General features: G+C 37.0%; 1 protein-coding gene across 12 annotated transcripts in view; it reads right to left on the reverse strand.

The window, feature by feature from the left end:
- Positions 1-25,730, reverse strand: part of SUGCT (succinyl-CoA:glutarate-CoA transferase) — a 348,238-nt gene that overhangs the window by 271,558 nt on the left and 50,950 nt on the right. For 11 of the 12 annotated variants that reach the window (XR_004418442.2, XR_004418449.2, XR_004418448.2 and 8 more), the window contains 2 exons: positions 24,634-24,777; positions 6,161-6,256 (listed from right to left, as the gene is read on the reverse strand). Coding sequence is in view for 9 of the 12 variants with exons in the window: in XM_033064654.2 (XP_032920545.1) it covers positions 6,161-6,256; positions 24,634-24,777 (240 nt within the window). In the remaining 3 variants the exon portion in view is untranslated. The remainder of the gene's footprint in view (positions 1-6,160; positions 6,257-24,633; positions 24,778-25,730) is intronic. The other variant, XM_033064621.1, reaches the window with a different exon arrangement.

Here is a 25,730-nt window from a genome sequence, read left to right on the forward strand (position 1 = left end):
AGTTTTTCTCATGTATCCACAGGCAAGTGACAGATGTCAATTAATGTACATTCAGTTTAAATGAGTGTAAACAAATATGCCAGTACAAACACATATTCAAGTACATATACAAGAATAGTTGTGACATTTCCCAGGAGGAGATCATAAATGAACTCTCACTTTTCAACTATCTTTCCTTAACAATAATTGTGATTATCCATACCTGCTTTGAAAATTCAGAGAGACATTAAAAATATCTTGTAGACATTGCTTAAAATGAAAAGGTGCAGGAGGATTTCCTTCAGAAAAAAAAAAGAAAAACCAGTGTTGGCTTTTCAATTAAAAATGCATTTTATTTCAATCTGAAAATTCCCTGTGTACACGTAGAATCTGTCTGTGTGCATACAAGGTCAGCTTCTTTAAAGTGCCGACTGTGACAAGAGTGGATATATATGGATGAATTTGTAACTACATCTCATATCATACACTGAGAGCATATCTAAAACTGCCCAAGGTAAATCTACTGAGCTGGTTTCCAGACAGCTGCTCTGCCAGGAGGAGAGGCTCGACAACCCACTGATGGACAATCCCCACAAAAGTATCAGTATAATGTTGTCAGGTTGGAATAACTAGAATTAATTACTCATAAATGAGCAGCTTTCTACAGAGATTGCCACAGATGATTACTATACTTTTTCAATTACTATAACGGCAAGGAAAAAAATCCATACTTCAACATTTCTTACCAAGCAGAGTGCCAACTCTAGTCCTCTATAATCACAATAAGACCAAAATGTTTATGCAATCCAGTGATTAATCTCATCATACCATAGTAGGAAACTTCTGACAAAAATCTAGTAAGGAAATCTACAAATAGAAAGTTGCTGAAAGAGAAAGTAAGGGAAGAAATCCGGCAAATTATATTCTTTTTTTCTTGTTTCACAGAATCCATTATGACACAAGCTTTTCTAAGTTTCACTCTTTCTTGTGCCTTGTAAAATAAAGACATAAAGGGAGCAGAGAGTTAATAAACAAACCCATAGGTAAGTAGATCAAGACCACTAAAGTATTGGTATTCATCATATGAGTAAAGACATTGATCATGAGGATGGCCAAACTGTTCTTTGGAAATATTATCCATGCAGTGAGATAGAACACACTTTGCTGCTTGAGAACACAAAGTTTCCATTCAGTTGATCTGTGAATACATTTAATTTTCATGTTTATTGGTACATATGCTTCATTGCTTAGAAGGAAAAATATAGGAAAACGGGGCCCCAAGGTAGTCTAAATAATCCAAATGAATATTATGTAGATAATGTTCATAGAGTAAGAAGGGTTGTCTTGCATTGCCTGAATTTAAAACTTCCCCCTCCTCCCCAAAATACTTGTATTTTACTTTATTTCCTGTGCATAAGTTCCATCTTTTCATAGACTGGACTAACACAGAGCAGAAAGATTTTCTTCCATTTTGGATTTATTTAAGGAGAGTGTCATGCACAAAACAAAACTTTGCAAATAATCAAAGTTCTATTCTTTGCTTTTGATGTCAAGACTCATTAACTGCAGAAGAATCCAACAAAACCACATAAAGTCAGACAAGAAAATGAGTACATATCACAATTCTTGCATGGAACAAGCAGTTTGAAATTTCTAAATGATTGACATGATTCTGCTGTCCTCTTCACTGAAAGAAAAAAAAAAGAGGAGACTGAAGTTCTGAGAGATTCTCAAGAGCCGAGTTAGAAAAACTGGTGCACATTGTGCCTTTGTGTAAAAAGTATCTCTGGCAGATGAGTCAGATCAATAATGGAATTTCTCTGTTCCTGTGATGAGACACAAGTGACATGTGTGGGATTTTCTTTGTAAGACTCCTGGACAGTATGAAATTCTAGGACCAAAAGCTATCAGATGCACATGATAAAAATAATGCAGAGATATTTTATCTAAGACTCTACTCATCTTCCTAATACCTCATACCTTTCACTTCCTTGTGAGCTTATACTTTGATTTTTGTAACATTTTTCAACTGACTGTGACACTGAGATTATTTTCTCACATGAAGGAAATTTTATGCCTAGCACAAGCAGAAGCTGATACTTAAAGAATATAAGTGATGCTCTAACATAAAAAACCATTAGTGTTGGGTCTGATGAGTTATTACAGTGCATAGGTCAGTCAACAGAAAAATTAATTGGTTAAAATAATTTCTCTATGGTCTCATTCTTTTAACTTCAATTTATAATGGCTGTGCCCTTTGCACATTCTGAAAATATATTGAACTATACTTGAGAAAATCCCGTGAGTCTTAGGATTAAACCCAGAACAAAAATAATATAATATTCATTAGATATCTACAAGAATTTGGTTTCTCGGTTTTCTAAACAGACTTCCATCATTATGGCCTGAGAGGAAACAGCCCTATACCTTTTGCTGGAATTTTGCCTCTGAAAGTACTGCCCAGTTGCCCAGGGTGACTGATGGCAGGGTGACAAGCTGCGACATGAAACATCTTGCAAACATTCCAGTTAGATAGACTTTCTCAGAAGAATGAATTCCAAGTGGGCCAATTGAAAGATGACAATGTGAATGTCCAGATCTCATGCATGGCACAGGCAAGAGAGCTGCATTACTGAATCCACTAGAATGAGGGAAGACCTCATCATCCCAAATGGAAACAGTAAGCACTTTACTTTTCAGCACAATTATGTAAACCGGATGCTTTTAAGCCCTGATTTCCTCTGGATAATCATGGAGCAGCTGTTGCTAAACAAGGTGTCTCATTATAGAAACTGTTTTTAAAATTTGTACTAATTATATTTAAGATACAACCCAGAACTCAAGGTTTGTTTTAACACTTGAAACCAAGCACATTGGTTTCATTAACTATCACAAGAGTGACCTATTCAAGCTACATTGCTCTGATTAAACAACAGACATGCTCAACGTAGGTAACTTCTTATGAAGGTCTCAGGACTCAAAAAACTATTTCTAATTTTGACTGATAAGAATCTAGAGTACTTCATCTTTGTGGCACATTGCAAATATGACCTCCATTGAAAATCTGTGTAAACCTTTGCTGTTAGTTTTATAGGAACCCTGGCAGACATTATATACTCAAAAGATGTTCAAATCCTTTCCTTTGGCTTCTGGTAACGAACACACAGAACTGAAATCACAGACATTTCACATGATCATGTCACAAAGTCAGTACATTGTCAGCAAATGAGAAAAACCTTAAGAATGTGAAAGGCGTTGAACACTAAACATCACAGACTAGACCAGAATTAGATTTTCAAAGGTGTTAATAGTTTCAGGAAGGACAAAACCCATCTTCCTATTAATGCTTAATTTTTGTTTTTAAACACAAAGAAAAGTAATAAAAGTCAATCTAGAGAACACATTCAGGGACCAATTATGCTGTTACTGTTTCAGTCAAGAAGCAATAGGGAAATTCAGTGAAATAACAGAGATACAGTCAAAGGTAAATTTGACCTTGTAAATAAAAAAAACCAAAAAAAAACCAGAGCCATTTGCAAAGATATTTTGAGTAAATTTATTCAGGTGAAGCTCAATGAAATAGAAGTTACCAGAGCAGTCAATATAGAACAGTTATTGTAACAATTGTAAGCAAAAAAAAGTACTATTTATGTACATTTTTAGGATGATTTTAAAAGGGTTTTTTATTATTTTGGTCAGTGCTTTGATCAGACATCTCTCGCTGGAAGATGATGTAAGTTATTTTGATTTTGCCTTTTTAATATCTATAAGAGGACCTCACGTTTGCCCAATCCTCCATGATTTAACATAACCTGACAGTTTTTACAGGACTGCATGCTCTGTATCACTTCATAATTTATTACCTGCATAAACACTCAAAATACAGCAAAAGAAAACAAAATAACAGTCATGTGAAAAAACAACCAACAATTTGCTACCACCTAATTGTTCTGAAATATATAGAAATTCAATTTTCTGAAATGTGTTTTTCATTATTTGAACAAATTTTAGTTCACTTGCATAAAATATCTTGAAAAAAAAAAAAAGTAAAAATTAGTGTTGTGACAGTTATTAGCTTAGTAAGCAAAAGGCAGCATATTCAATAACTAGAATGAGGAATGAAAGTCAGGTTTCAGAGATCTGTTCTATATTACAAATGAGCTGTAAGAGAAACTACGAAACAAGTACAATAGCAACAGTGAGGGTTAAGTCAAGTTTATGAAGAGCTTTGCAATCTAAGTATAGCTTAGGTTAGTAAAGGAAAAAAAAAGCTTAAAACCCAAAATATTCTTATGGTTACAATCAGAATTTCAACCGCGCTAGCTGATGCAATGTTAAGCCATAAACACATACACACACAACTCCACCCATAAAATATCCACCCTAATTATTGATTTATGAACAAGAAAATTCAGATTAAAATTGTTTATAATATTGAGGTAATATTTCTAATACCTACTATAGAAACACAGAAACCATATTCTTATTACAATATTTAAAAAAAAATGCTATGTTCATAATCAAGATTAAATCAAAAAACTGCTAAAACAATCTCCTAGACCTAAAGAGCTGTCCATGGAAAAAGAAACTAAGGCTACTAAACGTGTGCTTTTTATTTTGACTGTGGAAAAACAAAGGCCAAAAGGACATAAAAGAACGCAAGTTTCAGTTATTCAGCCAAATGCTGTACAGTGAAGCTTTGTTTAGTCAAGTTTTTTGGTTTGCTTACACAAAATTCAGATACTTCAGATCCGTTTTATGCTTTCAACATACTAAAGTTAAAAAGGCTTGCACCAAAAGGTCGCATCACAGAAACACAGCAGAATGTAAATACTTGTGTAATGCTTGGTTTCGCTGGCTCATGAGAGCTGGTTCTAAAAAACACACCTCTACAGCTACACCAGTAGCACTGGAGACAAGAACACTACAGGACTAAACTAACTCTTGCAGAAAGAGCCACAACACCTTCCCATTGTTCTCAGACAATTTGTCATTTGTTGCAGTTAATTCATAACAGGACAGTTGATTATGTAGTACAAGTATTGGAAAAAGTCTCCTAGATGAAGTAGACTTAGTCCTCACAAAATCAGCTCATTTTAGTTTTAGACCTGAAGTCTGGCTAGTGAAAGAATTCTGCACAATAGTGGAAAATTTTTTGCTTCAGGTTTTATGGTCACAAGCAGCAAACCTTTCAATTATGATCTTCACAACTGGGAAGACTATACATTAAATTTCCCTCACTTTCTCTAGAAAGAAAGGAGACAGTAAAGAAACTCAGGAGTGTTTAGGTGCAGTTCTCCCAGGCAAGTGCTGGAAACCGCCCCTCTCAAGACTTAAAGGACTCTGGACATAAATTAAGAAATACAGGCTCTGCCTAGCTAGAGGCAAACATGGCTACTTGAAAAGAAATGCCAAAAAAAGTGAAATAAAGAGTAGATTTTTAACAATTAAATATATGTTCATGTTTCCATAAAGCACCTCTATCTAAGAACACAAAATGAAGAGCTAGAAAAGAACAAAATTTTTTGTTTACTAGAAGAGTTTACCGTACTGGTCAAAAGTAAGATAAAACTTGCAGTGAGATTTTTTTTTTCCTGTGTTTGTTTATATGATGAAGGTCATGTTATTTTAAGGAATGTCAACCTTTCATTAGATGTACCAGAGTATGAATTCTGCTGAGGAAATCTGAGTTCTGGTTAATTCCTTTTGTCAACCTGTTGTCTCACTGAGGCACTGATTTGTAGCAAAATCAATAGAAAATTAAAAATATGTAGCACTACCAGATTATCTTGGTCATTTAGACTGCTCTTGTATACTCAAGATAAAACCACCAACATTCAGTGGGAAAAGATTGAAAGATGTCAGTTTATAACTGGTACGGAATGGAAGTCAGGTAACCCTTAAAAAAATAGGTTTCTCTGTTAGGTGAAAACCAATCAAGTCATCATGCTAGCTTTAAAGTCATCCAGTTTCAGCAAACACCTTTGATCCATTTCAGTGTTCTGTTACTAATCTACTGCTGATGAAGAAATATGTGAAATGAAGAAATGACAATGAACAATAGAACCTTGTCATACCTCAACACAGACACATTACAGGTCATGGGAAAAGTTGGTTCTCAATCTCATAATACACAAAATAATTAATTCCAAGGGAAAAAAACCCTAAGCCTTCTGCTTACCTGATATGGAACAATACTCCCATGAGCAGTACCCCAGCGTTTTGCTTCGATTTTGCAATTAAGGTAATTAGCTGCTACATGAGTGAGGCATGCAACCTGAAAATGGAAAAAAAAGTATAGTATTCAGGAAAGTTCAAACTTCACTGACAAGATCTCTGAGATTTCTTTCTATGTGCTTTAGATACATCAGTGAACAGATTTATGTTGCAAAAGTATCCTTTAGGTATTATACATTTTGTACACATTTTTACTATGAGAAAAAACTCAAGCTACAGCTATATCACAGAAGTGCTTAGGCACAACTCAGTAAACTCAAAAATTAATACATTCCTTATAACAGTAAAGTTAGACATATGTAGCATTAAACTACCCTAGAGATAAGAGAGTGTTACCCTAAATATTTTGCAGAATGGTCAGTTGCAGTAGCATCTCGTCTCAAGTCTTGTGGGAATCATGATGGATTTGTGGGATAGAAATCACCATTTCCTGAACCTCAATCCCATGCTTAAATCACAAAGATTTTTTCCTCAGTTACAAGATTATCTTTTCGTTTTCTCCTATGCTTCTCATTTTACATGTCTGAGCTATGGAAAATATTTCTGAATTCTTCAGCTCCTCACATGTTCTGCAATATTAATTAAGTTGTGGGCCTTGATAAATCATCTGTCATTAGAAGATAAGGAGAGATTTAGCAAGTCATTAGTCAGACAGAACTGGAAAAATATTAATTTTTGGGAAAATACAGCATACTAACTTAGGAATCAGAATATGAGAGTTTTAATATATATTTTGTAAGCATATCTTAGGAAAAAGAACTAAACATTTCTGATGAAAAATGCATGAAAATCAGTGGTTCTTTTATAACCCCTAGCAGATTCTTTATTCTTAATTCTTACAGGGAATACAGTATGTGACGCTATCTGAAGCCAACCAAAACAATAAAGCATTACAGGTACCGTGGAACGTTACCACTAATTCATCAAACACAATGCATTTGTTTTATTTTGTTAAGTAGCTGCACTAGTAAGTTCAAGTGCTTGCCTAAACAATAGACCATGTGAACAACTTTTTCAAAAAATATTATTTACTCCATATTTCTCCCAATAGATGGAAGAAATTTGCTTTGATGTGACGTGCTTATACTATTTTGTACCTACTAATCAATCTAGTCTACAACAAAACACACAATTAATTCAGAGTCCACCATTCATATTCCAGTATGTGAATTATATCAGAATTCCCAGGAATTAATTTAATTTTCTTCCTCTTTCTCCATATACTCTTAAAAGACAAAATGAATATGTCCCTGTCATATTTAAAGAAAATATTTAACTGTAAATCATGGATGCAGTGATTTAGTACAGCAGAAAACCTAAGAAAATATAGAGCAAATAAGAGTCCAACTACTGACAAAAGTTGTAATTTCACTATTATAAGCCGCACCATTTTGACTAAAATTTTGGTCCAAACCCAGAGTGCAGCTTATAATCAGGTGTGGCTTATATATGGACAAAGAACGAAAAGTTGCTGGTTTAGTTTGGAGGACAGGTGTCTGCTGAGAAAGGCAGGAGCTCCTCTTTGAAATGGAGAATGTAAACCCCTGCCCTCCAAATTATTATAATTTTGAAATCAAGGGGCTTTCAGGCAAAAATATGGGAATTAGGAATAACAGTTCTTTTCTAGGGAAATTAAAATAGAAATACAGTACTACAAAGAAATAAACTCCAAACTCTGACAAAGTCAGAGTACAACCTGGCACCCCGTCAGGCAGGGTGTTGGTAGCAGTCCCATTAAATGGCGGCTGCATCCTCCTGCAGTGACAGATGTGGTTCAGTTTAAGCAGTGCTCCTGTAGAAGGTGCAGTTTCCCTCTGGAGGTCCAGTGGTGATGTGGAGAAATCCAGTTTCCCTCTGGAGTCCAGTGGAGAAAGGGGCTTCCCTTAGTGTCCCAAAGCCTCTGTTTTTATCTTGGTAAGAAATGTTGGGCTCTTCCCCCTGGCTGGAGCAACTTCCAATGGGATGCAGTAATTTTATCAGTCACACAGTGGGACTCAATGGGCCATTAGCAGAAAATGACTCGCTGGAGGAAGGATGGGTTGTGAAAAGATAAAGAACAATGCCCCACCTGGTTTCAATGGATGGCCCATTAGCCGAGTGAGGCTTATAATCATGAAATACAATTCCTTATTCCTGAGTTCTGTTGGAAAACATTTTGTAGCTGGATTTCAGGTCCAGTTTTTTATAGCCCAGTGTCACTTAATTTGACTAAACTGTTGAACCGTGTCTGTTCCTTGGCTCCCAGGAAAATCTCAGTAGTTAAGGAAATGGAACTGGAAGTATCTAGAAAGAATTTTTTTTCCTAGTTTGCAACTTTCCTCAGCAATATAGAATGAAACACATCATGATTATAGAGAGAGAATTCATGAGTTGCAAGAGTGTGTCATCTATTAGTAACTCATAGCCTTGATCCATCGTTCCTGCCATTTTTCATTTTGGGGTCACACTCCATAGTGATACTTTCTCTACCACAGCAAATGGCTCTGCAGTGATGATGAAGTATTATTCATTAGATATTCTTTTGTATTTGTGTGCAACACTACACAGCTGACCCATTACACACAAATTTCACTGAAAAGTGAGATGCATCCATTACAACCAGCTTTTACTTCCAAAGACCAAGAATATGCATTTAACTTTCCGCATTTTCCATACAGGAAATGCTATATCAAATTTAACTCTGAGAAGGACATAGTGAATTAAAACCTAGTGAAACAGAAATCCCAAAATATTGATATTGAAAGTAATTGAGCTAAGATTTCCTGCTGTTTGTTTCTGCACTCTATACTATAGAACTGGGGATTGGAGTTTCATTACCAAAATTTTTTACAAAAAAACTTTTATCCCTAAAAATATATCTTCTTAACACATTGTTGCAAATTGCTTGAGTCCCTTGATGAGATGAATGTAATATTTTCAGTAATGGAAAAAAAACCACTTCTAGATTTTTCCAAAGCACTTGTTCATAGCACAATAAGAAAAAAGGCATTAAAACATTATGCTCACTAGATATTGACATTTCCCCACTAAAGCATCTGCTTCACACTTGTTCCAGTAGCAAGGGACCAAAAATGCCAGGGCTTAGTAAAGGTGGTGATGTTGGACCTAACAGTTGCTCAGACTATATCAACCACAATAAAGTTAATATATCAGTGTTTTGTGTTTTATGTAAAAATGCACCATTGAGTGAACTCTGGCTTTTGCCACATTCATAATAACTTTCTGATGAGTTCAGCAAACTTAGAGGACAATTCTATTTCTACTGAACCATGAAACTTTCCTGGACTACCATGCCTTTCCCTTTCCTCTCTTCCTGGCTCAGTTCATTCTCTTTGGTCTCTCCAAAGATTTAGTCTCACTAAAAAGGCACTGTCCAAACAAACCTTTCAGCATATACAAATTTATGTCATTAATAAAGAACACAAAGAATTGATCTACCTATATCTTACAGATGTTAAGCAAACTGCTGAACTATAAGCATAAAAAAGATACCTCAAATGAACATTTTTATAGACATTATAACCTTTAGAAAAAAATGTTTGTAACAATGAAAGTCTATTTCTCCAAATTCCACTGTAATTCAAGACTCAGGACCTCACTGCTAGAGACACTTCTTGCAGTAGAAACATCTATAATATAATCAATCTCTCAAACTGGAGTTTGGGTACATCTGTATGACATATTCAGCTAAGTATTTTTAAAATCTATACTTAAAACTGCACTTCTGAAACCTTATAGACCCATTTCTTTTCTCCTTTAATTAAGAAATAATCCTTAAAAGTAACCTTTGAACTTACAACATTAAAGCAGATGTAATACAATGATACTGACATCTCTGTATTCATTTGCTTGTAGAGACAGATCTGTGCACTGTAAATATGCATTATCAAATATCTACAGATAAGTGTTTCTTTATTTCACACCAGTAAAGGGAACACATATTTCAACATTCCTTTCTAATATTACTGTTGATGGCCAAATCCCATATTTGTGTTACAGACTTACTTTAATCAGAACAGAGAGCTGCATTAAGGTCTGAAAAGTTGTGCTCAGATTATGATGAAATCAGACAGATGGGAAACAAGATATTAAAAGCCACAAGGTCAGCAGACAAAGAAAAGAGGCAGAATTTCAAAAGGTTTTTTTTCAAGATAGCACATCAAACATAATTTATTACAATGAGTTCGCTGAGTCAATCAATCATTTACATGCAATTTCAACAAGTGTATATAAATAACAAAAGAAGACAGGTAACTGGAAAGAGAAAATAACATTTTAATTATATTCTTTACTTTCTTCTCCCTCCAATTTTGTGTCTGCTGTCCTGCCACGTATCTTAACAATGCTTTGACTCTAAGCCAAGTTAATTTATTTCCGTCTCATTCTTTGTTTGCTTTTTCTTAAAGCAGGCGTGTAGACTTAGGAACTTTGAGACTGAGGCATTTTATGCTGGCACAGGTAACATATTTTATGCTATGCTACAGGAATAGTAACACAGTTATAGTTATTAATTTACAGTTTTGTAGGAAAAAATCATTCTAGAAAATTCCATTGTCTTCCATCGTGCAGAAGCCAATATTCTTCCATTTACACCTTTTCCATACTTCTGGTGACATATTAAAAAAATCTTTACATGAGAAAAATGTGAACATAAGACCCCAATTCACATTTGGTGCACGCTATAAAAGGTCTCTTAAAATCACTGATGCTATGCTTTTGAAACTGATAACATTTGACTAATTTTGCTTTTGCAGTTATTCCCTATTACCCTTATGGAAGCTGCTTCCACATACAAGCACATCAAGTGACTCTCAGCTCTTGCTCCTTGAGTCATTTTTGCATTATCCAAAAACCCACATCAAAACCCCAAACCTCTATCTCTACCAGGCAACCCCCACTCTTCCAGCTAATTATGCAATTCCTAAGCATTGACCCAACTGTTTCAGGACGTGGCACTGTATCACAATGAACAGCGGTGTTCTATCAGTTTTTACACAGGGAATTGTGTTTCAAACTCCTGCAGGAATGAACTGGGTAGCAGAAATCGCAGCCTTGTGCAGCAGCAAGAGAGCTGCCACAATTCAAGGCAGTCCATCACACAGAGGTCCAACAGGAAAACACAGCATTCCAAGGTGCTAACAACAAACATCACCTTACATTTGGGCTTGCAAGGGCTGCCTATCTAACCCAAAGTTGAGAGATCTGCAAAAGCTAAAAATCAGTTCAGGAGTGCCATACACCTATAGGCAGGGCAGACATTCCCTCCTACAAATACACAGCAAAGCCACTGAAGCCTCATCCATGGTGTCCCTGCACCAAGGCAGCAGGTCTGGCCTGCAAAAGTTAACTACAAAAAAAGTAAAACTACTACTATGTAGGCCAATACTGTTAATACACTTAATATTGTTAAAGAGAATTTTAGAAAAATGTCTGTGGTCATGTTATGAACACTGTGCTCTGGGTAAAAAGTGTTTCCTACTCAGTGACATATATTTCTCTTAATGCAAAACTCCAGGAAATTATCATAAATTCACCCTTCACAAAAGAAAATTCCTGGCACTGAAGTATCCATAAATGTCTAGCCATAATCCTAGCCACAACTACAATCTTGCTAAGACAAAATCAAATCTTTAATGACAAATAGCTAGAATTTTAACACAGGTTTCCTATAGTGTTCTGTTCTTGTACCTTCCAACCAGACACTTAGGCAGGTATTCAATACCATGCCAACAATCACATGCAGCATGGGGGATTTGCTGATTCAAGTCAGCCACCTGAGGCATTTGCCGATTCAAGTCAGCCACCTGACCAATACCACACAGCAAATCACAGTCACACAAAAGATGTGCTAGGATGTGTTAATTGAAACAATTTTAAAAACCCAAACCACATAATAAGAAAACAAAAGATAATGTATTTGAATATCTTGTCTAGAATATGAAATCTCAGGTTAAGATACATAAAAAAAAGCAAAACAGACTTTAAGTTCTGTTGTGTAAATACTTTTTTGCCTGAAAATTATGTCTGAAAACTTCTTTTCCTTTATTAAAAAAAAAGCTTAGACTATATAAATAGACAAAATGAGACATCTTCAAAAACACAATGCATTTGCATCACAGAGAACTGTTGCATTCAGTGAAATGAAACAATAAAATATAACTGATCTACAAAATATTTTTAATGGCTATTTAGGGCTTATAAAAGACTAGAATGAATGCGTCCCACAGTATGGAGATAAGCTCCTGATTAAGATTCAATTAGCACTAGCAATAGCAAAGATTGATGCAAGTAACAGATGTAGGATTTCTAATTTCAAAAGGATGCACTATTCAGCATAGAGTTACAAGAGTAAGTACTTTTTAAAAGGACTCCTATGTCTCCTCAGTCTCCAATTAAACAGGCAAACAAACAAACAAACAAACAAACAAAAAATAAACTTCTACACACAGATGAATTTTAGGTGGAGGATCAAAAATACAAATCCTGATCATAGAAGCTATTAGACCATACCGGCATTAAACAGAAAAAGAAAACAAAAAATACTTCTTTTAAATGAGCTCCAGTTGAAGAAAGATATATTCTAAAAGGAAGAAGAAAATTCATTTTCTTGATTACAATAAAATACTAGCCTTTTTTTTTCTGAAAGCGTAAAGATAAAGACTACTTCAATCACTGAAAAAAATCTTGTTCCAGCTTCATAATTACAAAGGAACATCTCTAAGGAACCTATTACTAAAAAAAAACAACAAACCAAACAAAACAAAACAAATAAAAAAAATCTATTAAGGAGAGTATTAGGGCTAAAAATACTAAGAACTCCAAAGTTAGTCTGTATACTCTGTGCAAAATCGAAAAAATGAAGGCAGTGAGTTTCCCATGAAGAAAAAAAAGGACAAAAAGAAAAAAGCCTATCAATGGATTTTCCCATAACATGATCCTGGAAACAGATGAATCATTTTAAAAGTAACTTTGAAAACAAATCCCTTTTCTTTTCCATGACATGGAAAAATCAGCCAAAACAGTTAAAACTTTGGCAGTGTTCTAACAAATGAAATCAGATGTTGATAACAGACATATCAGACAACTTTAGCTATAAACTTCTAGAATTATTTTCTTAAGACTTTATTCTCTCTGAAGAAAGACTATATATGCATTGAAATATTAAATGCATTATGTTCTGTGTTTCACACAGCTTTACTAAGTCCAGGCAAAATTCAACTTAGAAAAAGTTTATTCTGCTATATTATAGAGGTTTCTCTAACACCGTAACACATTTTGTGCCTTGACTTTCTCGAGCTGAATGATGGTGACAGCAGGGCTGAGTATTCATGTGTAAGAATCAAGAAGGCCAACAGGGCAAACATCCTGGTGTCAGTCTTATAGACCACCCAACCAGGATAAAGGGCAGATGGAATATTCTATGAGCAGCTGGCAGAAGTCTCACAATTGCTATCCCTTATTCTCATGAGGGACTTCAACATACTAGATGTCTCAAAAATACAACACAATGAAGAGGTAATAGTCTAGGAGGCCTCTGGAGTCTGTGGAAGATGACTTCCTGATGCACTTGGTGAGAGCCAGCTAAGGAAAGGGCCCTCTGGACCTGCTGTTTATGAACAGAGAGGGAATTCTGGGTGGGGGTGGAAGGCTGTCTTGAGCATAGCAATCATGAAATGATAGAATTTTTAATTCTTGGAGAAGGAAAGAGAGGGTAGTCAGGAGACCAGTTACCTTGGAATTCCAGAGGGAAGACTTTGGCCTGTTTAGGAGATTGTTTGAGAGACCCTTGGCAGGAAGTAGGACAAAGGAATGTAGGAAGGCTGCATACTCTACAGGAAGGAACACCTAAAGGTTCAGGCTTAGGATCATTATACCACCATATCATAGGTTTATGAAAGGCAGGTCCTACTTGACCAATCTGATCTTCTATAGCAATGCAACTCAGTAGATGAGGGAAAGGCTGTGGCTGTTGTCTACTTGGACTTTAGTAAAGCCTTTGGCATTTTCTCAGTCTTCTTCTGCTCACAGTTTGGATGGGTGCACTCTGCTAGATAACAAAACTGGCTGGATGGCTGGACGTAGAGAGTGGTGGTGAATGGTGCTACATGCAGCTGGTCACTAGCTCCCCAGGGCTCAGTATTTGGGCCAGCTCTGTTTAACATCTTTAACAACACACTGGACAAGGGGATCAAATGCACTCTCAGTCAGTTTGCACACAACACCAAGCTGGGCGGCAGTGTTGGTCTGCCAGAGGGTAAAGCTCTGCAGAGGAACCTGCACAGGCTGGATTGAGAGGCCAAAGCCACTGGTAGGTTCAACAAGTGCTGGATCCTGCACTTGGCCACAACAACCCCAGGCAGCACTACAGGCTGCAGGCAGACTGGCTGGAAAGCTGCCCAGCAGAAAAGGACCTGCGAGTGCTGGTTGACAGCAGCTGAACATGAGCCAGTGTTTGCCCAGGTGGCCAAGAAAGCCAATGGCATCCTGGCCTGTGTCAGCAATAGTGTCGCCAACAGGACCAGGGCAGTGCTCTATAAGCAGAACTGGTCCAGACCCAAATCCTGTGTTCACTTTTGAGCCCCTCACTACCAGAAAGATACTGAGGTACTGAAGCATGACTGGTGAAGGGCAGTGAAGCTGGTGAAGGATTTGGAGCACAAGTCTTGTAAGAAGGAGCTGTGGGAGCTTACATTGTTCGGACTGGAGAAAAGGAGGCTCTGAGAAGGCTCCAGGTTGCAGCGAACTGGGGGACCAGTCTTTTCTCTCAGGCAACAAGTGATAAGAGAAGAGGAAAAGGCTTCTAAACCCAGGAGGTTAAGATGAGATAATGGGAATATTAGATAATAGGAAACATTTTGTCCCAGAAAAGATTGTCAGCCATTGAACAAGTTGCCCAGAGAAGTAGTGGAGTCACTGTATCAGGGGGTATTTAAAGGATGTGGCACTTAGGGGCATGCTTTACTGGTGGACCTGGCAGTGCTGAGTTACTTGATGATCTTAAAACTCTTTTCCAACTTAAATGATTTTTTCTATTCTAAAACTAATAGCTATATCTGACAGCTGAGAATGGAAACAAGAAAGCATAAAATATGATAAAGACAAACAGATTTTGGTCATATAAAATTTAATTACCTGTGAAGACAAGTATCAGAATAACTATAGTAATTTTTATTCTTGTTTGCAATAGTGTGGTATTCAGAGACTCTAAACTGGATGTTATATACACTTTGTGAAGGATGTTATTTTTTATTTAATCAGTAATAGGATGCTTATCCATGGAAAGCTGTCAACATCTGAAACAAGCTGTATTAAGGCATTTTTTACTTTTGATCTTATGATAGGAACAGTGGTGTTTACAGTGAAAATATGTACCCATCTAACCATTTGCAGCAATTATCTTTTTTGTCTCCACATTTATCAGCATTAATACTTGAATGGAAAAAAGAAAGCTATGTTTGTCTACTGCCATTGTCATTTTCATCTTATCTGTAGTGAACAAATACAAAACCAAAATGTAATAGTAATTTCAACAGCTTGGGCTGTAGGAGTGCAAACAGGTAGATTTTTAGACTTTTCATTTGATACATAGGGAAGTACATACAGACACACGTCACGGCCATTTGGTTGTGTGAGAAATGTGCAAATGTTGTCTCCATATTATCACAGCAAAATTTCCCATTCATTACAGTATTACCTCAGAACATCAACAGCTTTAGTTCTAACACTGAAAATCTCCATTCACTTCATTCTCCCATTAAGTAGTTACGTGCCAATGCACTACAGGGATGTCACAAGAAACAAATCGATGCAATTCATTGAAATGCTTGAAACAGGCTATTCTACAAGTTTATAATTTCTGTGCCTCTGCAGTATTAAGCAATGCCCACAACGCTCTTTTGAGTATTTTAATGCCGCTCACATTGCAGATTTAGCTCACCACTAACTTGTTACACAGTTTGCAAGTCAGAGAAATGTGGTCCAAAGTTCTATTTGACTTGAGTATTACCAATGAGTCTGGATCCAAAATATGGCACTTCTACATGATCAAGTAGTGGCAACTTGTAAATGATACCCTGAAGAAGGAAGCTATTCTTTAACCAATCTACAAAAATATTTAAGTAGTATCACAAAAAACCTAAAATGTTTTATCACAGAGGACACTTGAATAAAAATAACTTCAAATACATTTATTAGAGAAATCTAGTACTGCAAATTCAATCAAAGCAAGGCAACACATTTTTATAAATAACTGAACTTTGACTGGAGACTCACATTGATGGTCACATTCATCCACCCCAGAGTAAGGAGGGAAGGAAAAGAACTTTTTAAACCACTCTCAATCCTCTACCAGTAGTCCCTATTAACTGGAGAATTTCCAGTTGACTGGAAATTAGTAAATGTAAAGCCAATCCACAAGAAATGTCTGAAGGATCATTCTGGGAACTACAGGCCTGCCAGCCTGACCTCAGTTCCGACCAAGGTTATGGAAGAGATCATCATTAAATGGCAAGTGCAGGACAATCAGGGGATCAACCGAGCCAACATGGACTTACAAAAGGCAGGTCCTGCTTGGTCAACCTGACCTTCTTCTATGACCAAGTGACCCACTTAGTAGATGAGGGAAAAGCTTCAGTAGAGGATTTTACAGTCTCCCACAGCATCCTCCTAGATAGGTGAACATCTCAGAAAATAAAAACTGGGCTGGATGGCCAGGCTTGAAGTGTTACGGTGAATAGTTATGGTGAATGGAACTAAAGCCATGTGGTGGTGGGTCACTAGTGGCGTTCCCCAGGGCTCACTTTTGGGGCTAGTCCTTGTTTAACACTTTTTTTGATGATCTGAACATGGGGATTCAGGGCACCCTCAGTAAATTTGCAGAAAATGTTAAGATGGGTGGGAGCATTGATCTACTCAAGAGTAGGAAGATTTCTGCAGGGAAACCTGAACAGACTCAATCCATGGGCTGAGGACAACATCATGAGGACAAAGGGGAAGTGCTGGGTCCTGCACTCGAGTCCCAGCAACCCCATGAAGCCTGACAAGCTTGGGGAGGAGTGGCTCAAGAGCTGTTCAGCAGAAAGGGACCTGAGGTGCTCAGTATGAGCCAGCAGTGTGCCCAGATGGCCAAGAAGATCAGTGGCATCCTGGCCTGTATGAAGAGCAGTGTGGCCAGCAGGACCAGGGCCATGATCACCCTCCTGTACTCGGCACTGGTGAGGAAACACCTCGAGTACTGTCATTAAGTTCTGGGCCTCTCACTTCAGAAAGGACATTGGGGTGCTCGAGTATGGCAAAGAAGGGCAGTAAGGCTTGTGAAAGGTCGGAAAACCTGTCTTAGGAGGAATAGCTGAGGGAGCTGGGGTTGTTTATCCTGAAGAAGAGGGGGTTCGGGAGGGACCTCATTGCTCTCTACCTGAAAGGTGTAGTGAGGTGGGGCCAGTCTCTTCTGCTGTGCCTGCAGTGAGAGGACCAGAGGACATGGCCTTAAAATGAGACAGAAGAGAGACAGGTACTAGGAAAAGAAAATTTAGTCTTAGAGTGGTCAGGCATTGGAATAGGTTGCCCAGGGTGGAGATAACATCCCTGGAGACGTCTAAGAGGTGGCTGGATGTGGATTATGTGATTTAATGGTTTAGGAGTTACAATGGTAGTTCTGGGTTGACAACTGGACTTCATGATCTTAAGGATCTCTGTCAACCTTAATGATTCTATGACTTTTAGACAGTTTAATGGACACCTGTTTTAGAAGTCCTAATTTAGAGTTTAAATGAACACATTTTTTATAGCTTTCACTATTACATAAAAAGTAATAAATTATGACTTTTGGCCTAATCACATCATTTCTCTAAAGAGTTTGCAATCTAACTGATTAGCCAAAACCCATACGGAATACAGAAAACATACTGTGCTGAATACAAAGAGAAATTCTGGCAGCAGGACTTCATCAGACCAAAGGAAGTCATTATCTCAAATGTGTTTCAGCATCATCCTTTACTTTACTTTTTTGTTAATAGATTATAATCTACAGAGAAATTTCAATGAGGGTTATCTGAAGTAATCAAAATAAGCAGTGTTGAAACCTTTGCTAGAATTCTATCACCATACCCAAAAATACCACACTTGTTAAGGTTTATTAGACTTCCAGAAGTTCAAGAGCACATAAAAATCAGCTGTCTTGCTAACTTAAATTTTCCATGGCCTAAAACTAAAACCTCTTCAAACAAGTTACAACCCTTTTATTTGTTATTTACATAAATAAATGGAGCACAATGTGTTGAAGGGCTCTATTCTAATTTGATGAATTTCTAGAATGATTTCTGAAAATTTTGATGAGTTTAGAGGGGCAGGTGAGCTTTTGGGGTACACTACATGTGTTTATTCTGATACTAGTTGCTTAAATAATTCCCCTTTCTTTTCATTTACCCAGGTTATCCTACTCCTAATACTCAGCAGGATTCTGAAATCTGATCTGCTGGTAATAAACATCTTGATTCCATTTCCAAGATTACACCCTTATTTAAAGGTCATCTAAATTAAAAAATCATTAAAAGAAATGTCTTCCTTTGTCTTCAAACTCTCTCCCCTACCCACTCCAGGCAGCCATGTTTTTTCTTTTTAGTAATAAAGGGGTATATTTTTTCTATCTCCTTTCTACTCTTTCTCTAATTAATGACAGAGGCGAATCAACACAGGAAAGTGAAGCTGCAACTCATTCAGGCTTGGTTTCTTTAGCACAAGAACAACGGCAGCAAAGAAAAAAAGACACAGAATTTACAGTCAGGTAGCATTTAAAGAAGAAATTCCCTAGCAAATTGAATATGTACTCTGTAAACAGAGTAAAGAAAGCCTCTAAATAAAACCAAGAACCAGTTGGAGGATGTTCTACCAATGACTGCACAACTAATCATTAGAAATCATAACACACATTCCACAGAGGCCAATATTAAATTGAGTTACTGTCATGTGTGTATGGTCTTCTGGTCTATTCAATCAAATTCTGTCTGCTTAAAACCCAGAGGGTGAGTTCTGTTCTTAGCTATACAGCTGTCCTCAATGGAAATTGTCAAGAATACAGGCCAAGAAGTGTTTAAAGTGCAGTATATGTTTAAGGAAATGTTCACATTAATTCAGAATTTGTTATTTTCCCATATGAGAGCTATCCAGTGAAAAAGATGACATCTCCATACAGCACCTGCTCAATTTTTTATTATGATGGAGATTAAGATTGCTACGTTTTGCAAAGATGATGTTTTATAAACTTGTAAAAAACCCACTTCTTCAAACTATACCAAAAACAAGACAACTGTGTAACACTCCTCACAGCTGGCCTCCAAAACCACCAGAAGCAATAACCTCTAAAAGAGGTTATTTTCTTTTGGTATTCAGTCAACTTATGACTCTCGGCAAGCCAAGAAGCAACAAGATACAGTCAAGACACCTGAGCAGTATTTAAGTTCCAAGATAGATATTTCCACATAACTTATTTCTCAGGGATGCCTTGTACATCCTACAGGCAGTATGCAAGTATTACCAGTTATACCAATACTCAATAATTGCTAAGACATGCCATGAAAGCCCTGAATAGATAGCACAGAAAGCACCTTAAATAGATAAACCTTAAACACAATCATCTAGGGAAAATGTGATGGTGAAACAAAAATACCGGCTTCTAATGTTCATCATTCCCTCAGCAAACTGACTGAGCACATTAATCACATTAACTTTAATTAAGCACAAAAATGAAATAAAGAAAATTATTTATACCAATTGTCTACGTTTTTCTAGAGTCATTTCATCATTTTAAGAAGAATAAGTGTTTGCTATGGCAAATGCAAACTAAAACATAGTAATTAGAAGCAGAGAAATATCTGATGAACAATCATGTTATGCAAACAATATTAACCACATTATCCTGGCTGTGGAATCTGGAAAAAAAATATACTTCAAAATTGCAGAAATGTTAAATGTAAAATATTTCTTGCCGATTTTAAATCCAAACAAAACCAACTTATTACAGTATTTGTTGGAGCCTGGTCGTAATTAAATACAGGAAGGATATTAAAACTTCCAAGAGATTTTTTTTAAGCCACAACAGAAGAAAAGGCACAATTGCATAATTAGAACCAAATCCAAACCCCACTTCCTTCTTTTTTACCAGTATCATCTAAAGGACACTATTTAGATGCTGAAAGGTTTGGAGCTTGCAACTGTGAATCATCTAAAAGTCAAAAATTTCAAAGGAATCATATGACATGGGTTAAAAGTTTATAGATGAGAGATACAGAAAGTTTCTGCTCATTGCAAAACCACATCCTAAGGGTTACCGTATCTTTTGTTCAAAAAAATCCTAGAATCCTATTTTGTTGTAAGGAAAGAAATCATCTTTGGTAGTAATAAGTGTTTAAATCACAGAATTTGAAAGAAAGATACGTATTTCAAGATGTTGTAAAAATACTATTTCTTCAGATAACAGGTTCTCACTTATAATTTGGTTCTACACAGATCCCAAATATGAAACTAACTTGCCAGTCAGTGGGATGGTTCTTTAAAAAGATCAGTTTTATTGGTAGTTGAATTCATTTCAATGCTCTTTGTTATTTGCATGTCTGTGCAGGAAATAAGTTTTGAAAGCTTTCTCCAGCCCTCCCCTCCACAAAAAAATGAAAAAAAAAATTTAAGTCCTCTTGCACTTCTACAAGACATGCAGAAAAATGATAGAACAGACACAGATGGACATTTAGAAGCTACGTTTTCTGCTATAAAATAAAGCAAGCTGTTTTCAAGATTTCCTAATTACCTGAGTGACTTAACCCCTGGGGGTTTTATTCCTTTCTGACATAGTCTAAGTTCAATGCTGAACAATAAAGACATATGTATTGGCCAGGTTCACAATTTTCAGTTTAGATGAAGAGATGAACAAAAGATCCAAGCACATTGCTATATTAGCTCAGTGCATGAAATGATGGCAAAACCAAGAAGTTTCATACAAGACCCTGCTGTCACAACACTATAAATAGGATGGTTCGGTACACTTAGAAGATTCCTTTTTTTCCCATTAAAAATGACTACACTTCAGTGAAACTCATGCTGAAGGAAAAGTTACCACAATGTCTCAGTTTGACCTCCAAATCCTACCATTAATCAACATCAACAAGAACCTAATAAACTGAAGGTCTAAAACTTTGGCAGCATCTATGAGAAATGCCAAAAAGTCCTTCTTTTTAAACATTCATCACTTGAGCAAAAGCTAGTACAGTAATTTCACTAATACAAGTCGCACAGACTATAAGCCGCATCACCGGGTGTTGGCAAACATTTCATTCTTTGTCCATAAATAAGCCGCACCTGAGTATAAGTTGCTCTGTCGTTTGCAGGGAGGACCCGCGTGCAACAAAGTTGCCAAATAGTAACAGAATCGCAGCAGGGCGGGGTTTACTGTCTCGGTTCGGCCGTGCGGGCTCGGGGCTGCCAACAGGGCTGGTGGCCCAGCTCGGCGCTGCCGCTCGGTGGCAGGGGGGGCACAGACCCCGCCAGCACACAAGGCAGTGGTGGGAGGTGGGGATGGTGCCACCCTGCTCCTGCGGCGGTGGCACACGGGGACGGGAGCCCCCCGGGCCGCGGGGCCAGCAGGAGAGAGCTGCCCCGCCTTCCCCACCCCCTGTGCTGCCTGCATGGAGCAGCTCCACCCGCCACACAACAGAGTAACCAATTTGTAACAACTGTGTAAATGCCGGGTTTTACTGGCACGTGCTCAACTTTGCAGTTTGCACTGACTCGGTTTGCACTCCCGGGGTTGAAAATGTCAGAAAATTATTCACATATTGGCCGCTTCTGAGTATAAGCCGCATTTCCGGTGTGGGAGCAAAATTTTGGTCAAAACGGTGAGGCTTGTATTCGTGAAATTACTGCAGTTGGAAGGTAAAACCAAAATCTCTTTGAAAACATGTATCTTTCAAGAACCTGACCATATCACAGTATTTGACTAACTTCCTTAAAAAAAATTCATTACCATCAGAAGTACTGCAGGAGTAATGTATTTATTTACATTAATTTTCAGATTTGTACTACTCTTTCTTAGTAAAGATGCTCACTCTTAAAGACTTATTAGTAGCCACCAGTCTTACAAAAGGAGTGAAAACAAACCAAGAAACTAGATGCTCTGAGAGAGACTCAGCTGCCACTTATGTTCTTCTTAATTCTTTTTAACCATTTTTTTAATGGGATTAATTGCATTTTTTGGTTTTTTGGTTTTTTTTTTTTTTATTTTACTTTAGAACCTCCTCCATAAATACTTCTTCCAATTTAAGAGATCTTCTCATTACAGTCTTGGGCCAACACCCTAACATTCATTTGGACTGAAACAACTGGGTCATCTAAAAGAAAATAGTTCTTTTCTGAATAACATCTTTTATCCATACTCTGTTCCAATATACCAAATTATCTGAATATCATTTTCCCAATATTGAAGTAAATAAATCCATTTATTTTTCAGTGAGCATGTGCATTTATGGAATTACTTCTTAATATCTATTAGAAAACTATAATTTGACAATGAGCAGGGAAGGGAATGTTTTAAAAAACCCTGAAAAACAACCGATCTTTACCATTTAGCACTGTTTCAATTAATCATGTAGAAAACAAACACCATGTCACATACTTTCTTCACTAATATCTATCCAGGTCTTCAATCTCTCCTCATGTATGCTAGTGAGTGGCCTAAAGGACGATGATGTGGAAGTTCAGATGGAAATTTTGCAATATAAGAACACTTCTGTGTATAGACAAATCTACCCTAATCGAGGAAAAAGGTTATAAAGACAAAAAAGGTAGTAAAATAAGCTGAAATCAGAGAGCTACAGAAACACCTAACTTCAACTCTTCTTGCTTTCAGCATTTGATAAAACATTTAATGATAATCAAGAAGACTTCATTTAAAAAAAAAAGAGCCAAAAACCAGTGGAACAAGGAATTAAACACACACACCTGTCCCAGAATTACTCTGGAAATTAATAAAAAATTATCAGAAGTATTTTTTATAAAATTAGAAATTAAAAAGATCAAGGAGTAGCTGTCATAATGTATAACACTACAATACCTTAAACACAGAACCCCCTTATATCCATATATATACAAAATATTTAATAAGCTTTTACTACACATTAAAAATATTTTTCTGAACTGCTTTTTTCTAAGCATTTTTCCAATACAGATACAACACTTGCAAATACATTTCAGTTTAATTAAATTCAATTCTTACAAACATTTGTTATGAAACAAATGACATGTTCTTTATTGATTTAAGCAAGAATTTCCCCTCCTTTCTGATTTCAGTAGTTATTCAGACTACTTAAGCAGTAGGCACTAAAAGAAGAGCAACCTCAACCATTAACCTCAATCATTGTTATCATACAATGATATAGTGTCCAACCTCTTGCTCATACCTGAGCAACTTTTAGCACAATGAGCACTGTCATTTCTCAACTGCACTGACAGGAATAATGTGAAGAAAAATAAAATTGAATAGAAATGAAAAGAATAGAGCACTGTAGTTGCTTTAATTATGACTGCATACAATTTTGAAATACATTTTAAAATGTAAACAAAAATTCCTCTGTACCATGTGCCCAGCTGGTACCAGCAAGTACCTATATCAGCAAGACAAAGTATCGTCTGATCATATGCAGCTCATATCAATGTTACTTGCTTTTTAGAAATTATAAATCATTGCATCAGTGGTGTTTAAATATTCAGAGAATTAAAATTCTCATTTGTAGTACATTCTATACCTTTCATGATCAAAACAACTTTGCCTTTAATGCCTAGGAAAAATGCTACCATCTTCAAGCTTACTTCATCCTTTAAGTCCCAGAGTCAAAAGGCAGACTTCCTGGATCACATTACTTTGAAACTTGTGTCATCCTTTAATACTGGGTGATTTTGCACAAGTTATTCGGTCGCTCTAGAAGTAATGTTACCCAATGCCAAAGCCGTCCTTTCAACATTGGTTTCACCACTTAGGCTGTTCTGTCTCAAATTACTCACTACAACTGTTACAATCTCAATGATATTATAAACCTTGATTAACCTGTGTTTTCAAAGAACATGGCAGTCCTTTGCTGTAGTGGTTTTGGCTCACCAATTTGAAATATATTGATGTGAGACAGGATTAGAAAGAAGGTAAAACAGGCTTAACTTTAAATGATGCAGTAGTAACTAAGCCAGTAACTAAGTGCAATAGTAACAATAACCACTTCATATAAAATGGGTGCTATCAGAGTGGCAGGTTAAGAGAAAGATCACTAATGTCAGTATTATTGTCATTAGTAATATTAACCAATGCACATTAATTCATATGCAAATGGAATTCTTAAGTTCAAACAACTACACAACAAAAAGCAATTTGTTTACAACTCCTACCTGTGTTGACAAGAGATTGCAGTCAATGTGTAGTCCTCTTCCCGTCTTGTACCTCTGGAGTAAACCAGCCATAATTGCTCCATATGTATACAACCCAGTAGCAAGGTCTGTCATTGCTACTCCTGATCTAACCGGCTCACCATCCTAAAGAAAAAGAAAGCACCCTAAAATGAAACAAAACAACCAACCAACCAAAAAAAAAAAATTAAAACCAGGAAAACAAGCAGAGACAATATAATTGTGCAGGACTGTATTGGCATGACAGAGACATGCTGGGACGACTCCTGTGAATGGAGCGTTGGTATGCAGGGACATGGGCTCGTTAGGAAAGACAGGCAAAGGAGACAAGAAGGCAGTGTTTCCCTCTAGGCCAATGAGTAGCTGGAGCACACAGAGTTTCACTGGGAATGTGTGGTGGTTTGTACAGGATGTATGTACAAGATGGCTGAAGAGCTGACAGAGCACAGGAAGGACAGTTGCAGGCAATTTTGTAATCCTGTTATGTGTCCTTCCTGGGAGATGGAGTGGATGGAGCTCTCAATAGATAGATTGCAGTGACCTCACATTCACAAGCCCCGGGTCTCATGGGGGGCTTCAACCACCCCAGTATCTGTTGGAGAGACAACAACATAAAACCACATGCTGTAGGAAATGATCAGGTTCAAGACCATCTAGGGAACCTGAAGGTGCATAAGCCCATGGGACTTGATGACATACATCTGCAGGATGTGAGGGATTCGGCAGTGGGAATGGCTAAGCTATATCCATCATATTTCAGAAGTCATGGTAGTCCCAGGAAGTTCCCACTGACCGGAAAAAGGAAAACAGTCCCCATATTTTAAAAAGGGTAAAAAAAGAAAATCCTGGGAACTATAGGCCCACAAGTGTCCTCTTCCTGTCCAGCAGGATTATGGAGCAGATTCTCCTGGAAGCTATGCTACAGCACATGGAAAATAAGCAGGTGATTTGTGGCAGCCAAAACAGCTTCAACTATGGGCAAATTGTGCCTGACAAATTTAGTGGCCTTCTATGGTGGGGTTACAGCAGCAGGAGATCTGGGAAGAGTGAGTGATGTCATCTACCTGGACTTGTGCAAA

The sequence above is a fragment of the Catharus ustulatus genome, chromosome 1 (genome assembly GCF_009819885.2).
Source record: "Catharus ustulatus isolate bCatUst1 chromosome 1, bCatUst1.pri.v2, whole genome shotgun sequence".
Taxonomy (NCBI): Eukaryota; Metazoa; Chordata; class Aves; order Passeriformes; family Turdidae; genus Catharus; species Catharus ustulatus.